General features: G+C 38.7%; 1 protein-coding gene across 1 annotated transcript; it reads left to right on the top strand.

Moving 5' to 3' along the window:
- Positions 1-1,973: 1,973 nt before the first annotated feature.
- LOC121735878 (proclotting enzyme-like) lies at positions 1,974-20,900 on the top strand. Its single transcript, XM_042126854.1, has 8 exons — positions 1,974-2,219; positions 16,130-16,180; positions 16,264-17,223; positions 17,650-17,842; positions 18,240-18,400; positions 18,944-19,055; positions 19,655-19,799; positions 20,147-20,900. The coding sequence occupies exons 1-8, from the start codon at positions 2,174-2,176 to the stop codon at positions 20,300-20,302; spliced, it is 1,824 nt and encodes a 607-aa protein (XP_041982788.1). The 5' UTR covers positions 1,974-2,173; the 3' UTR covers positions 20,303-20,900.
- The last annotated feature ends 793 nt before the right edge of the window (positions 20,901-21,693 follow it).

The following is a 21,693-nucleotide window of genomic DNA, read 5'->3' on the forward strand; positions in this document are numbered from 1 at the left end:
ATCTAATCGGTTTGAGAAATCAATTTATCTATACAGAAGGGGAGTCTCTAGTCCAGGGGTCACCAAATGGCGGACCGCGGTCCGCATCCGGACCGCCGCGCCGCGCCGACCCATTGCGTGCGGACCAAGTACATATATTCAAAGATGAACTTCTTTAAAAATAAATTTCGGTCTCGATTTACCGATGAACATCTTCAGAATTTAATGTCAATAGCTTGCACCAATTTCAGTCTCAACAAGCAACAAAAATTGACACTTTTCGCAATGATACGTAAATAAATATTTTTTTGCAAAATGTGTGGACCGCGAAGGTCTTTTCATTTCTTAAAACGGACCCCGAGCGAAACTAATTGGTGACCCCTGCTCTAGTCCATCCGTCGTCCAACCACTGACTATTAGTGATGTTACGAGTACATAGACCATAGTTGGTTAATTGTTGATATGAAATCTCCAACAGTAAAGTTTATATTTATCTGTCACTCAAATGGTCATCTTGACATCACTACTCACTAGGGTTACCTAGGGTGGTGTCACATGGACTAGAGATTCCATATGACACCACCCGTGGTGTTGTTTTGGTGGTGTCAAGTGGAAGGAACGATGTTTCTTCGCTCTTTCCACAGTCTAGACCCAATTTAGCCCACATCCTTTTAGGGCGTAGAAAGTTACGTTAGGTAACACATTTCATAACTTGCAGCCGGGTTTATCCAACCACTAATTGGCAAGGCCGTTGAGTCAGTTGAAGAGGTCGTCTGTTGCAGATGGATGAATCACAATAGGGAATATGGTAAGCACTTTTTGGGTTCCGCATACAAATTCCAAAGAGTAAAACGTGCGAGTCCGTATGGCGCGCGGGCGCTTGGCCGATGTTTTTATTTAATTAAGGGCTGATTTCTCAATAATGACGCCCGCAACCATGTTGTGCAAAAATTTGTAAATTTTAAAATAACCATTTAGTTTTTTATAGAAAACGAACTGAATCTAACAAGACTCGAAACTGCAACTTTGCAAAAAAAATTGGTAAATTCGGCGTACTGGTTCTGTGCCAAGCTCATAATCATTTAATAAGATTACTTAAAGATTGTTTGGAGTTTGTTGGCAATACTCGAACTAGTTACGGGCTACCACCGCCATAACAGTTTAAAATAGTTTGGAATGCGATTTCCTCATTTTCTAGCATCTGTAGGTTATAAGTGAAATGTATTTTGCGGCAATATGTTATAAACCATTTGCGTCTAAAATCTCAATATGATGTGTACTTATTATCCATTCTTGTACGTTTCTGAAAAAATATACATCGCAGAAGGCCGATTCGATCTACCCAAATTTTAACTAAGTACCAATCTTTATTTAAATTCTTGAATTTAGGTCGAAAATAGCTAAATCTTGTCTTGTCTACCTTAAGTTTTAGGGCCTGTTTCACCACTTTCTGATAAAGTGACGAATAGGCTATTCACAACTTTTTGACAGATTCTCCATACTTTTAAATCTGTCAAGTTAAGTGGTGTATATCCTATTCGGCACTTATCAGGAAGTGGTAAAACAGGCCCTAAGACGAGGCTGATAGATACTCAATACTCTATCTGTCAGATAAGTTGCGGATAGCCTATCCGACACTTATCAGGAAGTGGTGAAACGGGCTCTTAAAATCATAAATACGAGATGAGAGATCATTAGTGCAATGTGCATTTTTGTTAATTAATTTCCAACAAAAAGGAGAAGCATCTCAGGTTGCATTTAACAAAACTAATCGACCTCCTGCTAAGGTCGCATCTTGCTCGCCTCCATTACTTATAATAATTTATGTAATAATCTGCTTTACATATCATCTGTTTTCACCATTGTTTTCCGATGACAATTAAGATTACGCGAGATGTTCGGATTGTTAGGCCATTATTTTTTAATCCCCACTGTATTTGAGAAAAGTAAAAGCACACGGGCAGTGTTGCGCGCCGCACTAAACACGACGAAAGTGAGCGCGCGACACGCGTTTTTTAACCCGCGTCTCCCGCCAAAAACTCGATTTGACGTTTCGGGTCGGGTTCAAATTTTTTATTTTTTTTATTTTTCGGTATCGGTGCATTGAACTTGTGCGTTGAGCGGCCGATGTGTACTATGTTAGTAGCGCCGCAGTGAAAGTGCCCTGACGTAACATTACATTATTGTAGGCGTAATGGCTGATATTCAGTTATGGCAGCGATCTTTAGATTTTCTTATCTGTGAGTAACTTTTATTTTTATTTTAATGGAGCTTGCATATCACGGTTCATTTCCTATTTTATGCTTATCAAAACATATAATATAAGCGTCTGATTAGAATTTTACATAAAGACTATCAGCTAAATTCTTAACTTCGTGTCTTCCTAGATATATGCAGACCTTACTAAGCCACATTATCGGGTAAATTAAGATAATAAGTATACATATTATGAATGGATGGATGGATGGATGGATGGATGGATGGATGGATGGATGGATGGATCATGGAATCGTCAAAAACTTGTGCTTCGATTGATGTATAGTTAGCTCTGTGGTGAGGTTTGTGTCTGTCTGCCTGTTACCTCTTCACGCCCAAACCGCTGAACCAATTTTGCTGAAATTTGGCATGGAGTTACTTTGAGTCCCGGGAAAGGACATAAGATACTTTTTATCCCACAAAAAGGTACGGTTCCGACGCGATTAACGAATTTTGGCGCAATGGAGTTTTTGGCTGCCATTCCCATCCCAAATCCCAATAAGAGATTTAAATTAATGTTATCCAATGATTTCAATTATTTTCTTCAATGAGAATATATAAAATAAATAAAATACTTAAATAAATAAACGTTTATTCAGTAATCTGGACATATCTGTTTTATGTTTACTCAAATTTTGTATGCCCAGAAAAATATTTAAGTGTCTTTTTGTACATACATAAACATAGGTATAAATACAAATTCTCTATTTAACTAACATTTAACAATAATATAATACATACATACCTAACTAGATGATATTGCTGGTTCGAAATCGGCATAAAAGAAGACTATGATCAATGATATTCTACTTATACAGATCTGTTACGTCCATACTATTTTCCGGTTTAAATCTCTTCCGAACAACATTGACAAATTTGACAGGTAAGTGAAACAAAAGATACGCAATGCCATTTACATAAAAGAGACAGACTAAATAAAAGACGACCCAATTGGGTCTATATAATATATCATTGAGTATGATAATAACTTGCTGGTTGCTTAAAAGGCCCATTCACGGCGTGTGCCCCCCCCCCCCCCCCCCTCGGTACGCCCATGCATTAAGGTGTATATTGTATGGGCCTACGTAGCCTGATTTAAATAAATAAATACTTAAATAAATAAAATAAAAAAAAACTCGTTTTCGTTTATCATCAAAACGTGAAAACAATAATTACATCAATAGCGGATTTCCCATATTTAGCTATCCGCTAGGTTCACAGATCCTTATTTGGGCTTTTGCCAAATATTTACCTACGGCCGGGAGAAAGTGACATTTGCCAATTTTGCAACTTTGTCGCCATAATGTGGCGTTATTGTGATCCATGATAGGTGGCTGACATCCTTTATGGTTCGTTCTAAGAATATAAAGTCATTAGTAAAGTAGTCAGGTACATGTTAAAGTACTTATAGTTTCTTCTTACAAGAATTTCCATAAAAAATATAAACGCCCTATAAGGATTCGGATAAATCTACTGACTTACAGGGTGTGCTACAATTTACAAAGATAAGAAGACGAACTACAGTGTTACCGAACTTACCGAAAGGATTGTGTGCAGTGTGTGCGACTACGACTAGACATCACAAATTATAATCGCATAAGTTGATAAAAAATGCTAATAGCATTCCCGCGGCAGTGCTTTTTTTGTTTACAATACGATGACTTAGATGTCAAAATATCCCTTTTGAGCCTAACGGCTGCCATTTCCGACATTATCAGATCATGGGATTTTTAAAACGGAAGCTAAAGTTCGTGAAATAGACGACAACCCTAAGATAAATCTACACACATAACACGTGTCTATAGATGAGTGATGACTGATGACATACAAAAAAAAAAACGTTTTTTTCATAAAGTCAATATAGCTAGGTATAATTAACTTTATGATCTTTTTGGATTAAACCTCTTTCTTTTTTCGGGAAGTTGGTTAAAAATGAATGTCATTTTCTGTGATTATGGCTCTAGTATAACACTGTAGTAGGTCATAGGTCCTAAAGGTCACACTATCAACTACCAAGCGTCAAAAGAATACGAAACACACAAGTAACAATTATGTTCTCCCGTGCAGCCCTTGAAAGTCTCATTAGACCCTTTGCATAAAACACCTTCGTCCTTACACATGCTTACACCTCCCAACTCCTCAGGTCAAGAGTTCTTGCCGTATGTGGCGCTGAGGCCTGAGAGCATCATTAGATGATTGTTATGTACTTTATCGTAAATTACAGCAAGTATAGCTACCACAGACAAAGTTTGGCCGAATAGACAATGGACATCACTTTTAAAAAAAATTATCCCTTACATTTTATCGCCAAAATCTGTCAGCATTTCTATTAATTCGTAGTAAGTAATAATTAACATACGGGTAGTAGAAATACTGACAGATTATTACATATTTCTTTATTTCTTTGCGGGTCTCACACTGAAATGGTATTAGAAGTTTTTTTTCTAATAATTTAAAAGCAGAATCAGAGCAGCGGGATAACCTGATGTTAAGCGATAACCACCGGTCGTAGACTCGCACTACTAGAGAAATTATCAAATGCATTTATTAGGTCCCATGATGCGTTTCTATGGTTTTATGAATCCCTAACTCCATTTAAAGCTGCGTTTCCACCGAAGACAAGCTAAGCTACATTGTGAGGAATGTGTTTTACAAGAACCAATAGAATCGTTGCGCTGAACGTGGTCAGGCAAATAAAGCGTTTCTATTGGTTGTTAAAAACACATTCCTAGCAACACAACTTGGCTCATCTCCGGTGGAAACGCAGCCTAAACCTCCGGTTAAACCATCACCGGTACCATTAAACTGTTTTCAAGCCGTTCTCTGTGGCCGTTATTAATTTTTATTCAGACAGTTCAGTCCAGTCGAAGCTGAAGCTCATGCATGACTTTCCTACCACGAAGATCCCAGTGTTGCCAACTATGGGGATTTACCACAAAATTTAGTGGGAAAAAATAAATTTAGTGGGTTTTTAGGAGGTAAAATTTTTTGGGGATATTTTTGGGGATAAAAATTTTGAAGAATGGAATATTTTTTAATAACAACCTTAACGACGGATTACTTAACGAAAGCGACGGACGAAAATTTAACGAAATACCACTTTATGACATAGGTTATAGGTTTCATTTTACTCAACCACTAGCTTTTACGCCGCCGCCACGTAAATGTCAATAGAAAATGATACCTATATTCTATGTCATAAAGTAGCATTTTATTTGATTTTTTACCGGTCGCGGTCGCTCGTGGCATAGATCCGAAAGCCACCTTTAAGATGGAACTGCCGCACAAAGCACATGTCGCTATAGTCTTTTGAGTCGTACCAGCTGACAGTAGGCTGACAGATTATTATATTTGTTGTCATTGTATGTAATGAAAAAAGAAAGATTGAAGCATTTAAAAACTGTCGGCCTGTTTGTTCGTTTGTTTGGCCTGTTGAAGGTGTATTTCAGCGTTTTGAGCGCTTAGTAGAACATACCGCAAGAAATTTTAAATATTTTGATTTTTTGGGAAGTTTTTGTTGAAATTTAGTGGGTTTTGAAGTTGCTTTAGGGGGAAAACGTTTTGAATAGTTGGCAACACTGGAAGATCCATGCAGATTCCACACTTCGCCATACTTATCACTTAAGAGCCTCTTTTCTTTGATTAGTGTTTCAAAATCGTAAGATTTACTGCGGCGTTATCTGATAAGTGATAACATAGATTTTGTGTCAGTAAGAGCTAGTGTAATGGCCTGGCATAATCAGCGCCGTCGATTTATGGCATAAGATACGAATTTGGCCTGCTTAGATGGCTGTAAGTTCAATATAGGCCGTGGTACCGTAAGAAACATTTGGCTTTACTCTTTAGTGAGGAAAGGAAAATCCATACTTATAATTATATTATTATAAATGCAAAATGACGTGTTTGTCTTTCTGTTAACTCTAGACGCTCAAACCGCTGAACCGATTTTGCTGAAATTTGGTATGCTGATACTTTGATTCCTGGGAAAGGACAAATGATGCTTTTTAACCCGGTTTCCGATAGACGAATTTTGGTCCAACGAAGCTGCTTTAAATCTGGTATCCTATCTAGTATTTTATAACTGCAAAATTAAAGAAGTACTTTATTACCTGCACAAAATATCCGTAGTATGTAATTAATTGATAGGCAGATAGTGGTTCTACATAATTTGGTCGTGTTATGTCAAGCTCAGCCGAGTGCCGACAGAGGTCGACTAACATTGACTTGACATAACTCTACCAAAAACCTCTACCATCAGCTTTTAAATTTCTCTAATCCAAACCACGGTGGTTCCGGCGGCGGTAACATCAAGTCAGGTTTTACAGTTTATTTTGCCAATCTTAATAGAGCCAAAGTGTAGAGAAATAAAAATATTTTATGCTGATAAACCAAAAAATTACATGCGAAATATTTGTGTAAACAGCATCTAGATTCTAGACATGTCGCGTACTCTATAATAGAAATGGCATGTTGAGGCAAAGTGTGGCCAAAATGGCCCCATTTCCTTGTTGTTTTGGGCCATTTTGACATTTGAATGTCATTAACGTTAATGGTACACTTTTTTCTTGGAATAACACATTTTTTTCTGTCAAAATTAAATTTTCTTACGAATTACGAGTACGGAGTATTACAGTACGTATCTCGATTCTCGAGTTTTGAAATCTCCGTTTCAAGTAGGTATTGAAAATTAATCACGTGTAGGAAAACCCGATACGAAATCTCGGTTATTATGCAAATCTTTTCTTAATATCGCCTGGTTTTTTGGAAGGATGTTGCACAACCTTGACCCACAAACACATTAAATCCTTACTTATATTTTTTAAGTCTGTCTGTTACCTCTTCACGCTGAACTGGCTGAACTGATCGAATCAAATTAAATATCTTTCGAAATAAGTAACTATTAAGAAAAAAGATTGTTCGGTTCAGACCTTTTAAAATAAATTTATTAACAATTTATTAAAATAAAGTGTAAGTTATTCTTGTTAATACTTATATTTCGATGTCAAAGAGTTTTGTCGGAGGTGAGTTTGTAAATTAATTACAGCAAAAGTATTATTTTTTATTAAAATATTGTGCTCTATATCTCATATTTTTTTACATTTCGTTATTATATTGGAACTAGGTAAATCGGGTGTCAATAAATAACAAAATGGGGTTTCACCTCGCTTTAAACCATATTTTAGTGTTAACATCATAATATTATGATCATTTAGAGGTAAGTACCTAAGTCAAAGATTGTGAGAGTATTTTATAAGACGTGTATGTTGAGCTTGAGTATGTATGTGTGTGTGTGTGTGTGTTCTTTCAAAAGTTCGTTCAAAAGTTCTTCGGTAAGTATATAATTATAGGTATGTATTCAAAATTTTCAAATACAAACCTTTTCGTAAGTTGTTTAAAAATATTCAAAACACAATAAAAATTGGCCTAATTTTAAGAATTCAAAACAAATTATTTATGCATTCAAAAGTGTAACATTACACAATCGCGCATAATTATGTAATTAAAAACAATAAATATTCATATTGGCGCGGTTTTGGAGTGTCGGCTGTGTCGGTCACAGACTCACAGCGAGAGGGGTTTGCGCCACATCCACCCGTATGCACTGTTAAGACTAGTAATGTCTTTTGTTACTTTCTTGATTCTTCACTTAAAATAGCAATGAGTTTCTAAAATACTAGAGTAGCAATGTCTTACAAAAGATTCTCAGAAATGCGTAACCACTTTTTTGTTCAAAAGACAATGTCAAGTCATATATTCGTTATGTCATTATGTATGTGAGATATGCCTGCAGGCATCTTCGAAGTGGCAACGCGTTGCTACCGTAAACTTCCAATCTAGTTACGTAAGTAACATAGAATATCATTGTAAAATAGTAAGTCACAAAAGAATAAAGATGATAATTTGGGATATTAATGACACACAGTTGGTTATGTTTGTAAAAAAATTAGTTTTAACAAGCCCAGCTAGATGGCGCCGCTCGAAATTCAAAATTTTGTTTTTCTTCTCCTACTTCTTTTCGAAAAATTTTGCAAATTAAATTGCCACATAGCTGACGATATTTGATTTGAATTTATTTTGCAACACACAATGACTGCATCACCCCCAAACTAAAGTATCTTTGGAGATCCTAAGACGATGACATATGCAACATACAAACTTTAATGGCCGCTATACACTTAACTTAGGTTGATAAAAACTGACACTCCTCCTTGGAAGTCGGTTAAAACGGAGTCGTGTTTACGCTAACTCGGCATAATCATCATTATCTCGACCGTGACAGTTTATGTAACGTTACACAATGGCCGCGCGTCACCGCTTTCACCGCGCGGCTGTTGACTCACACGAGGATGCTCCATCCTCGCAGGCGACGCGATTCTCGCCGTGTCACGTTACTCAGTCAAATTTTATTCGACAGCTCGGATGTAAAATTTATGGCTTGACGAGAGACATAATACAAGCAATTGTGTCAAATAAAACATAATTATTTTGGCCGCGTGATTTCTATCACTTCTATTTGCCAGTTGCCTGTCTCGTAATAACATACTAGGATATATTACTAAAATATTTTCACGCTTTTTGAAGTGAAAACTTCTTTAGCGACGTTGAGCACTTTTGTGGGATGGGTAAAAACTGTGAAACTCGCGTCAGATTCTCGTGCTGATTTGGTGCTGATCGAAAAACCGTAAGACGGTTGGAGAGTAGTGTTATAACATCGAAATCGATTAATCGAACAATCGATTGTTTTTTTCGATTGTCGATATTTTTTAATCGATTGTAAGGGTTTCGATTAATTAAAAAAATCGATTTTTTAAAAATCGATTTTCATAAAAAATGGGTTAAAAAAAATAATGCACAACGTTAATAATTAAGTTTTCACTTGTGCCGGCACTCCCGGAGTGCAACCCGTCTTTTTATTTTATTTCAACATGTCGGATTATTTACTGTCCCCGCGTTCCATTTGATGTTAAAAACGATCAAAACGCTCAAAATGCCTCCTACTTTGAGAGTTTTGATCGTTTTTAACATCAAATGGAACGCGGGGCCTATGTGCTAGTAGCGCCCTCTGCTCCGACCTTTGTGTAATAAGTATTTCCTAGATGATGCCCGCAATTCCGTCACGTCAAAATTCGTTATCGCACGAGAACCGTACATTCTTCCGTGATAAAAAGTATTCTATGTCCTTTCCCGGAACTCAAAGTTTCTCCATACCCATCAAAATCGATTTAGCGGTTTGGGCGTGAAGAGCAAACAGAAACACATTCGCATCAGTAATATTAGTATGGATTATTTTACACAGGGCTTAATACCTTTAGCCCGGCCGCACATTGTCCGAAATTTCTGATCAGAAACAGTTGAACGTCCGCGCTGTCTCTTACATTTTGTACTGAGCCGAGTGAGCTCGAACTCGCCGGAAGGATATTTCGGATAGTGTGCGGGGTGGCGGTCCGGCGAAATTCAACTGTTTCTGATCAGAATTCGGACAATGTGCGGCCGGGCTTACGGCTTACCCTGTGGATTATGTGTTATTACTTATTATCATAGACTTAATATATACTGTCGTATTATGGTGCAAATCCGTAATTATAATGTAAATGTGTCAACCGGCATAACATATTGCACCCGCGTGCCGCGTTTTTTCCACTCACATTGTTTGCAAAACTGTTTTGCATAGGACCTTCAATAATTTCTCCTTATATAATAACTAGCTGTTGCCCGCGACTTCGTCCGCGTGGACTTTAGTTTATAGCGCGCGGTGTCAACAAAATGTGTGTCTTTAAAAACTTTTTAAAACCCTGGTAAGTGGTACCCCTCTTAGGGCCGCGCTACACCGGAATGGCAGCGCTGAAAGTGCTCGCCTCGCCGCTGCCATTCCGGTGTAGCGCGGCCCTTAATCAAAATACCCAAAAACAGCTGTGCAGTGTGCACATAATCTATACTAATATTATAAATGCGAAAGTATCTCTGTCTGTCTGTCTGTCTGTCAGTCTCGCTTTCACGCCAAACGCCAAAAGTATCTCTGTATGTCTGTCTGTCAGTCTCGCTTTCACGCCAAACGCCAAAACTACCGAACCGATTGTAATGAAATTTTGTATACAGATAGTCTAAAGCCTGAGAAAGGACATAGGCTACTTTTTTACTGGAAAAAAGGGTTGTAAGGGGGTGAAAATGCGTAAATTTGTTCAAATTAAGATAGTTCCAACAATTCATAATAGATGGCGCCGTGCGTCTTCTACATCGCGCTGACGCTTGCTCAAAAGTCTTTCTATAAGACGTGGTATCATCTTACATTTAAGTTTCGATTTTTTTCGATTGTTATATCTATTCTACGGTATTAAATAAGTCAGTACTTTATCTGTGCAGTGACGTAACCTTAAATCTATCAATGATAAATAGTTTATGGGTAAAGTTGTCTAAATAAGCTTTAAAATTTGGCATAAAATATAAAGTTTAATATAAAAAAATGAAATACTTATCGTGTGCACACTGCACAGCTGTATTGATTTAAGGGGTACCAGGGTTTTTTTATAAAAGCTTTTGACACCAATTTTGTTGACATCACGCGCTATAAACTGAAGTCCACGCGGACGAAGTCGCGGGCAACAGCTAGTAACAATTAAAGAAACAAAACGAAGAAATTATAGTAAAACCAAAAACGAAAAAAACTTAATGCACAATTTTGTAATCAATTTGAAGCAAATACCAATGAATTTCTATCGGAAAAAATTCAATTTCGCATACGTGTGTCACAATAGTCTGCCCTCACGTGTCTGCCCGTTCGGGTAGACACACTTGGACATGTTTCCCCCACCTAAAGCACGCGGCGCGGCGGCCGGCGAGTCGCAACTCGCAACCACAGAATACAATTACTCACGGTCCACGGAGGAGGTCGCAAGTCGTAACTCGCAGACCAAACATTTTCGGTTTGGTAGCTTTCGCGTAAAAGCGAAGGTAATCCCGCGGCACGCTAAATTGTTTGTTTTAAAATTAAAACAATGATACCTATATATACTTACGTGAAATTTAAAACAATGAAAATTGGACACCAACTTTAAAATTTAAATAAACAAAGTTGGTGTCCATTTCAAAGCTTCATAAAACCTTTGACAAAATTTCGTTATAACCAGGGTCAAAATATACCAACGGATAGTATATAGAAAGTATCTCTGTCTGTCTGTCAGTCTCGCTTTCACGCCAAAACTACTGAACCGATTGTAATGAAATTTTGTACACAGATAGTCCAAAGCCTGAGAAAGGACATAGGACATAGACTTTTTAACTGAAAAAAGGGGTTGTTTATGCGTACATTTATTTAATTCATGAAGCCCCAAGCGGCCACATCCGGCCGCGATAACAATAGATAAGCTATTATTGTGTCTCGTTTTTCCGCGATCGAAAATTTCAAAAATTCATAATGAGATGACGCTAAGAGACCCTACATCGCGCTAGATAGCGCTACTCAAGGGTGTTTCTATATGAGATGGTACCATCTGAATGTATTTTTTTCGATTCTTTCGATTGTTATACACGTTTATTAATAACTCACTACTCATTTGGCATAAATAAAGTTTAATTTAAAATAATGAAATATTATGTGCACCCTGCACAGCTATTTTTGGGTATTTTGAATAATTATTAAGGGGTTACCACTCACCAGGGTTTTAATTTTTTTTTAATTTGACACCAATTTTGTTGACACCGCGCGCTATTAAACTGAAGTCCACGCGAACGAAGTCGCGGGCAACAGCTAGTTATGAATAAAAACATATTATAATAAAGTATGATTAGTTCTGTTACAATAAAGTGAAATATAAAACGCCATCTGTTTTCCATCATATTAGAACTAAAATATTCATTGCATTGATATTTCTGAATGAAATATAGGCTAACACGGTACACTCCGCGTTATCTGGAAATGCAGTAGGAATAGATAAGATAGATTATACCAAGTGATAATATTATTAAACATAATATTCTAACGTATTAAAAATTATAAAAAAAAAACATTAAGTATGATTAATTCTATATTACAATGAAGTAAAACATAAAACGCCATCTGTTGTCATATATCAGAACTAAAATGTTCATTGCATCGATAAATTATATTTCTGCATGGAATAATAGGCCAACATGGTACACGTACTCCTTTATTTTAGAACGCCATCTGGTTTCATATTTTGAAACAGCAGTAGGAATTCATTTTATCGTTATTTTCATGGAAATGAGATATTTTCCCTCATCAAAATGTAGCCTATGTCCTTTCTCAGGCTTTAGACTATCTGTGTACAAAATTTCATTACAATCGGTTCAGTAGTTTTGGCGTGAAAGCGAGACAGACAGACAGACAGACAGACAGACAGAGATACTTTCGCATTTATAATATTAGTTTTTGGCGTGAAAGTGAGACAGACAGACAGACAGACAGACAGAGATACTTTCGCATTTATAATATTAGTATGGATTAGTATAGAAGTATAGATACATAAAATATATTTAAGTAAAAAATAAAACGCCATCTGTTGAATCGTATTAGAACTAAAATAAAATTAAACGCCATCTGTTGAATCGTATTAGAACTAAATTGCATCGATATATTTCTGGATTTTTTATAATATTATACATAAAATATATTTAAGATTTTTGAAATATTATTTTAATACACATCCAAGACCCAGGAACATTGAAAACTTGTTCCGCCTGCGGGACTCGAACCCAGGACCCCCGGGATGAGCGCTGGCCTGCGCAATGCGAATAAATTTTCATCGATATTTTCATGGAAATAAGATATTTTCCCACATCAAAATGTAGCCTATGTCCTTTCTCAGACTCTAGAATAACTGTGTACAAAATTTCATTGCAATCGGTTCAGTAGTTTTGGCGTGAAAGCAAGACAGACAGACAGACAGACAGACAGACAGACAGACAGACAGACAGACAGAGATACTTTCGCATTTATAATATTAGTATGGATAGTAGGTTATCCGATTACATGTTTATATATTACATGTTTATATATATTGCACCGCATTGAATGTGCTATTTTTTATAGTTGTAAACTTCATCACTTTACTTTGTTTTTTTTTTTGTACTTATGTTTTTTTTTTAATGTTTTTACTTTTGTTGCTGTAATTTTATATTTTTGTATTTTTTTTTTATTACTTCTTTTTTTTATAACTACTTGTGTCATGTGAACCAAATGTCCGTTGTAATATGGTGTAATGTGTATGTGTTGAATAAATGTTTATTATTATTATTATGTTTGTGTAAGGTATTCCTTGCTCACGGGCAATTAAATCCCGGACCTTTGGAAGGCATGCGTGGGGCCGAAGCCAACACGTAGAGGCCCGTTACACAGTTTTAATCTAAATGTTATGTGACACTGGCCGGCGACTCTCCCTGTCCGCACTATGGGAGTACAACCAAGGAGAGCCAGCGGCCAGTGTAGGACTATTACAGGGAATGGATATTAGAAATGATACCGGGCTATGGGGGTGAGGTGCTAGTGGACTGGGTAACTAGGACTATGGAAGGACTATGGCGTCTGCCGATACAACGTGGAAACATGTATCATAAAATTGGCAGACGGTGACTCGCCAACTCTTTGAATGGGCCCCTCAAAATGGTCGCACGCACGGTGCACCGAGGCGGCAACATTGACAGAGCGGCTTGAGGCAGGAGAGGTGTCGCTGGACTTTAAACGCCGATCATTTGCACCCTCAGAGGGTCCCATCACGTCGTCCACTCACCACTTACGCTTCACATCCTCCCTCCGAGCCGAAGCTCTTGCGACTCCACTCTGACCGGCTGGTTAAGGCAAGGCAGAGGTAGGGCCTGATTCTTCGTCAGTGTTCACTCCGGCCGGCCGGTGAAGGCAAGCTGGAGATGGAGAACAGGGGCTTCCCTGGGAGCACTCGGGTTGGGGTCGCTACTCCCCAACAGCTCGCCACAAGTTGCCCTGCGGGCTTATTATTATTATTATGTAGTAGTATTTAAGACGCTCCCCTTCGGCGATGCCGTTATTTACCGTTTTTAGAACCTTATCTAAAACTCATAATTTGAAAGTTCACTAACTACACTAACTACTTATTTGCCGTTTGAATTTTATTTAGGTCAATTTTGAACTATAAGTAAAAAAAATGTTTTTGGTGCGATCTCGGCAACGCGGCAAATGTATGGTCAAGGACGTTTGCTCAGGGGATGGCCTTAAGAGTTTTCTATGCCTATGTGTTGCTGATATTTGTTGACTGGAGTTTACCTATTCAACATGTTTTTGATTGGTTATTTTGACGTTAGCAAACTAAAACCATCAATAATAATAATAATTAATTCAAGAGGAAGGCGCTCAGCGCTCGTGCTCCCTTTTATTATAATGGGTTGTATTTTTGTAATTTTAATCCCAACAAAGTCCTAAATGAACTAATTATGTGCAGTAAAGGTACCGTTGACCAAACCGGTCCAAACAAATGGATGGCCAATTAGGTTCGCTGGACCTTCATTGACCTCAATCCGTTGTATCGCCATTTCAGAGAAACAAAACTGTAATGAGTGGATGTAGAGTCACAAATGTATTGTTATTGTACCTACACTATAAATTGATACATCCATGATTAAATTATTATAGGAATACTAGCTTTCCCGGCAAACGTTTCTTTGCCATATATAAAGTATTTCGACGGTATTATTTTATTGAACTGACTAAATAAGTATGTCACCATGGCAACGTCCATCGCTATCCCGTCGCACAAACAATGGTCGCCGTCAGTCTCGAGTTGTAATAATTTACTATTATTTATTCAACATATGCACTTATCAATATAAAAAGTACCCAGTAGCTGATTCTCAGACCCACTAAATATGCATATAAATTTGGTTAAAATCATTAAGCCGTTTCGGAGGAGTACGCGGCCTAACATTGTGATACGAGAATATAACGCACAGGGTCATACTTGTAACTTGTAAGCACTGAGGTAGTAAGTACTTAGTACATACTATGTCAGTGCTTGTAAGTAAATAATCCGACATGTTGCGCACACGCCTTATCAGTTAATATTGTTTGTCAAAAAACAAAACTTATTGTTCAGTGTCTTAGCTGCACTCTGGCATGAAAATATTGCAGTAATAATATATCCTAATTAATGTCCTATTAATATGATAATGCGTTTGTCCCTTTTCCTGTCAGTTACTCAACATTATCGATTATGAGAGTAGATATATGCACCTGAGATTATGCACACAGATACTTGGAGTCTAGAGACAAGACATAATCGCAACAAAGTTTCGGGAAACATCTATTTCAACCGACTTTCTTATTTTTCATGTACTTAATTAAATAAATTTAAAAAAAATACTCGATTATACCCAGTATCATTTTCTCTACAAAGTACGATACTTTTGACGTACAAGCAGCTTTTAATTTGCTTACAGACAGCTTTAGTAAATGAGATAAAAGGCTTAACAACGCTGCCGCGCTTGGTCGCACCTCATCTGTAATGCTGAGGATTACAACTATTTATAGTTTAATACCTCTTAAGTATATTATTTGTAATTGACAATTGTTCGATCAAATTAATCATACAGCGCGCACTACGGCTGATTTTATAGTTTGTCTGCTTTGACGCTCACCGACGCGACGCCGCCAACTGCAAAACCGAAAATCGAAATCTATAAACCACCAACCAAAACCACTACGCGTAATTTTAAATCGCTTCCGAGGATTTCATAAATCTCGGGCCATCAGCGCCGCGTGCCGACAGAGCGCATCATTAGCTGGTATCCTCATATTAACTTGTGCTTTTATACTTTACGTTATAACTTATAACTATGAGATTGAACGATTAAACCATAACGATTACAAAATAATAAAGCATTATTTACAATTTTTCTTTACTTGTTGCAGATGTCCTGGTGCTTTCAGTGGGAGTAGACGGCCAGCGGTCTGCTCACCCGGGTAGGTACGCATCACCTTCCGACCGCCTCTACCCTAAACGTACCCTCGGTCCAAATTGTATAACATTCTTTACATAATTCCAGTGTCATTTGTGGATCCCGGAGGATACAGGAACCCGTACATCCAGTCCAGACATCCGGAGTGGGGGCAGTTCCCGCTGCCCAGGAAAAGATCTGATGGTCCGACGTACTATAACAGAGCCTACGAGCCCTACCCTTACAATGAGGAAGCGAGACATCCAGGGCTGCTGAGGTTTCAGGGTTACCAGGACTACAATGACAGACCACCAGTCAGAGTCATCCAAACTGACTCAGATCAGAATGATGGCCGTCTGTTCTCAGATTCAGCGTTCACCAGAATATCGGAAACACTGGGAGCGATAAACACAGTTGGACATTACTTGGTTGACATCGTAAAGGAAAACGAAAGGAACGTATCAGATCCAAATCTACAAAAACTGCCTGGAGCGATATACACCTTGACCAAAAACGTTTTAGGCACGAACGTGACGGACACAATAGCTCCTATCGTTAAGAAAGCGCTTCCCAAGGTGTTGCCAGATGCTCCCATAACTAAAATAGCGACTGGGGACGTTGACTCAAAGGAATGCACCACACCAGACGGAGAGCAAGGGTACTGCGAGGACCTGAGCAACTGTCCGCAGCTGCTTCTCAATCTCGTCGGCTTGAGAGAGTCCTTGTGCTTTAAAGAGCTGTTCGTTCCTGGAGTGTGCTGCCCGAGAGACGCCGTGATCGCGACGCCGGCGATCGAAAAGCCAGCGGTGTCGACGACTAGCAAGCCTACCTTCCTAGTACCGGTTACAACACCTGCAACCGTACAGCTCACAACCAAGAAGCCTTCGGGAATAATATCGCTCACGACGAAGAAGCCAAAGGTAACGAAAGCGACGACCACAACTCGGAAGCCGACGACGAGGACCACTCCGCGGACCACAACAACTACTGTCACCACTACGACGACAACTACAACGCATGCTGTGCCGCAGTTCATCGGGAACTATTCCAACATTGTCGACATTGAGGGTAAATAATTATAATTCAGAATGCCAATTCCCGTATAGATTTGGAACTCTCAATTAATTTTAAAGTAAATTCTCCACTTAAGCCTTGAATCTATGGTCACATACAACGCCTGATTAGTACTCATATTCATAATTATTGTGACTAAGCATAAAAGTTACATAAGACATGACTAACAAGTAAGGCAGGTCATGTAGAATTCCACAAATTGGCGTTATAATTATTACATAACTCAATACAAAAAGCAAAAAACTTTAACCGATACATACGGAAGTAAAACTTATATATTAATGATGTCCATCATTAATATCGCACAATATCTCGTACTTCGTAGCTTCTGACATGATGTGACTTCTGATATTATAATATCGTGAATATAATGAATATCCTCCACTCTCAACGAGCCTAAAAAGTTTCATTACCTTACAGATTGTGGACAACGCGAGGACGAGGGAGGTCGTATTGTCGGCGGTACGGAGTCCAAGCCTGGTGCCTGGCCCTGGATGGCAGCCATCTACCTTCACGGCAGCAAACGCCGGGAGTTCTGGTGCGGGGGGACGCTGATCGATAAACGACATGTGCTGACAGCCGCACATTGCACCAGGGACTCCAAACAGAGACCGTAAGATATAAGATGGGTAACATCACTAACAGGATATGTAAGATGAAGAAGATGAAGAATTGGTGGAAAAATATAATATAATTCATGAAACTTTGCGTTTTGTAACATCAACTTTATGAGGTAACATATTTTATCCATGTTCTAATCTTTACCTGATTTTCGAAAGTTGACGGTGCTGCGGCATTTAATAACAATTTGTCTGTCAAATGACATTGTACTTGTTCAGGTCGGACAGAAGAACCGTGTGTGGAGTAGGTGTTTTTATTAATGCGTGGAGGCTACAAAAGAAGATCTTCCGACCGAGCGAGGTGGTATGCTCGGGCACGCCGGAACCCACTATCGCTGTATGGTCCGCTACATTGTCAGTAAAGTTAGTTAAACCTCTGGTTCCTGACAGGTTCCCGGCCCGTCAGTTCAGCGTGCGTCTGGGCGACGTAGACCTGGCGCGTGACGACGAGCCGTCGCGGCCCGTCACGCTGCGGGTGGCGGCGGTGCGCGCGCACGACCAGTTCTCCCGCGTTGGCTATTACAACGACATCGCGGTGCTGGTGTTAGCTGGTGAGTCCTTGAGAAATATCTTGGTGAGACCGCACTAGGCGTAACTATATTGCAGTGGCGAAACGTCACGGCCAAAACATTATATTATTCTTTGTATGAAATTGTCACAAACCGTCAATGCTACGAAACATGAAATGCATTGCACCGCTGCTGTGCAATGCATTTCATGTGTGGCTTAAGGCCATTCCCTGAGCAAACGACCATACATTTGCCGAGTTGCCGAGATCGCACCAAAATCCTATTTTTTTACTTATCTCAGTTCAAAATTGACTTGAAAAAAATTCAAACGTGCAGTATTTACTTAGTTAATTAAATTGTCCATCTAGTGGCGTGTGTTTTAAATAACTTGTAAATACTAGGGTTGCAAGTGTCCATGGGTGACGGTAGTTGCTTTCCATCAGGTGAACCGTTTGCCCCCTTATTTTATGTAAAAAAACGGAGGAAGATTTTGTGTGAGAACCAACAGAATTTCCAAATCAGTCAGTCAGTTTCCACTTATTAATAGATTTAGATAATTAATACTGTTGCCATTCCTTTTTCCAGAGAACGTCCAGAAGTCAAAGTACGTTATTCCCATCTGTCTCCCGCGAGGGGATCTCGCAAGGCGGACCTTCGACGGCGCCACCGCCACTGTCGTCGGCTGGGGAACTACCAGGTAACTGTCATCAATCAATAATATCATAATCCATACTATTTTAACGTTGTTAGTGGCGGCCGAAAAGGAAGATCTTCCGACCGAGCGAGATAGCATACTCGGTCAGACCGAAGCCCACTGACGTCATTTCAGACGTCGTGTATATCTTGCCGCTCTCCGAAACTTCGATAGCGCGATGCAGGATTGTTAGGCGAATTGTGGGTACCGCCACACTATCATTAGGATGAGAGTTTACTCAGAAATAGGTTCTGAAACTACTGAGCCTACCTAATGGTGACCGCGATCACCATTAAACGTTATCCACAAAATGTAAAGATGGAGCGTAAGTTCTATGTCTTGGTTAGAAGTGTGTAGTGACCGACGGAACTTTCGGTTTCGGTTTCGGCCAGTTCGGCCAAAAAATCTAGTTTCGGCCTTAGTTTCGGTTTCGGCCAAAATATAGCCGAAACCGAAACCGAAACTCATGCATCGTTCGGTAAACTTCGCAGTTAACTCGAAAAAAGTATGATTCCTGCAACATTCAATATTAATTATAAATTCCGTGTTTGACCAAAACTTCTTAAAAAAGTGATGATTGACAATTAATTATTATTTTTCAGATACGGCGGTTCGGAGAGTTCTCGCCAGCTAGAGGCGCGGCTGCCGGTGTGGCGGAACGAGGACTGCGACCGCGCGTACTTCCAGCCCATCACCGAGACCTTCATGTGCGCCGGCTACCCGCGCGGCGGCGTCGACGCCTGCCAGGTGGGTATCAGAGAAACGTCTGCCAGGTGTGTATCAGAGGAACGCCTGCCAGGTATAACATATGGCAGACCTATTTGTTTTAGCTCAAACCAAGCTGACAGATCACGACTAACATTGAATTGACCTAACCAAACCACGTAATTCCGCCATCTCCCTATAAGTCTATTGCCCCCAGGTGGAAGTTCCAAAAACTGTAAATAATCTCGTCACTTTTTTACCTGACAGAGCCACCCGGCGGATAGCTAATATGTAACAACTACTAAATTCATAAATTTTTCGTGTATTGTTGTCGCTCCAAACAGCGAATTTTAAAAACCCCCATTTCAATAAAACTTTTCATATTTCAGGGTGACTCCGGCGGTCCCCTCATGCTGCTCGCGGCTGGTCGCTGGACGCAAATCGGCGTGGTCTCCTTTGGCAACAAGTGCGGAGAACCAGGATATCCTGGGGTCTACACGCGTGTCACGCATTACCTTAACTGGCTCACGCATAACGTAACGTAATTTATACGCGTGTCAGGCATTCTCCATTACATTGACTGACTCACGCGTGTCACGGATTACCTCAACTGGCTCACGCATAACGTCATATGACACCATACGAGCGAACTGAGATTGAATGCCTCTCCTCTCACCCGGCAACTCTCTCCGCTCCACGTTTAGGTATGAAACTCGTGAGCATTAGCAACCGATCGCTCTTGTAGGGGCTCCCGTACCTCACTACGCCCATGTCTGGCTCACGTATAACGTCATATTATAACATCATACGCGTGTCAGGCATTCCCCATTACATTGACTGGCTCACGCGTGTCACGCATTACCTCAACTGGCTCACGCATAACGGCACATAAACGCACACGCGTGTTAGGTATTCCCCATTACATTGACTAGCTCACGGGTGTCACATTACCTCAACTAACTCATTCTGTGAGCCTTATTCAATGGTAGTGTAAAGTGTTGCCATATTCAATAATAACATCAACTAATATAACTCCATTTAAATGCTAAAATCAAGGAGAATAATATTTACTTATATTTTAATTAACATCATTCCTTTTCGTTTCGGACAAGAGGGCAAATGTATTTTGGTATTTTTCCAATGTTGTTACATGACACTCATGTTATATTTTTTATTATTTATACCTAAGTATTACAGTGTACACTTAACAATATAACATCCCAATGCAACTGTATGCAGACTGTGTTTAAGATAATTCTTATTAAAAAATAATTAATTACAATTACTATGATTTCGACTTTGTTACAAACTTTTAGGGTTACCAAATACAACGAAGTAAGATTGCCATAATATCTTAAACAATGTAATTTGCTGTACAGTTTTAAAAATAAATAATACTTACTTATTAACTTTTTATTGATTTTTTTTATATTTTATAGATTATAGATAATAGAAATATTAAGACAGTAGTAATTTATATTATAATAATGATCATATGGTAACAAAACAGGTACTCAAGTACTAAAAACAAATAAAGTTTCTGTATTCTGATAAATCTTATAAAAATATTTGTTTTGCTACCATTACTTAAGAAAATGTTAATAAAGTCTGATCAGATTTCCCTTGCAGGAAATAAAGTTCTGGTCATACTAAATAAAATAAGTAAGTATATTAATTAGTATGTTATAAATTTAAGATAAATTATGCTCAAAAATTTTCATAAATTAAAAATATAAAATATTTTACGAAGCGTTTTATTTTAGTGCTACCTACGTCCTAGGAAATGCATTACGCATCCCCCGCCCCCTCGGGGGAATGGGCATTGTCAAAAAAAAATCACATGTACTTTTTATATTTTTTTTCGTTAAAATAGGGTATTTTAAGAATATAAATTAAATAATTTTGAAATTCATTGGCTAGTTTTTTCTCAATAAAT

Source organism: Aricia agestis, chromosome 18 (genome assembly GCF_905147365.1).
Source record: "Aricia agestis chromosome 18, ilAriAges1.1, whole genome shotgun sequence".
Classification (NCBI taxonomy): Eukaryota; Metazoa; Arthropoda; class Insecta; order Lepidoptera; family Lycaenidae; genus Aricia; species Aricia agestis.

Coding starts and splice junctions, on each gene's coding strand:
- LOC121735878 (XM_042126854.1), top strand. CDS start 2,174: ATGGCTGATATTCAGTTATGGCAGCGATCTTTAGATTTTCTTATCT. Junction 16,181..16,263: donor CCAGCGGTCTGCTCACCCGG/GTAGGTACGCAT, acceptor ACATAATTCCAG/TGTCATTTGTGGATCCCGGA. Junction 17,843..18,239: donor AGGGACTCCAAACAGAGACC/GTAAGATATAAG, acceptor GGTTCCTGACAG/GTTCCCGGCCCGTCAGTTCA.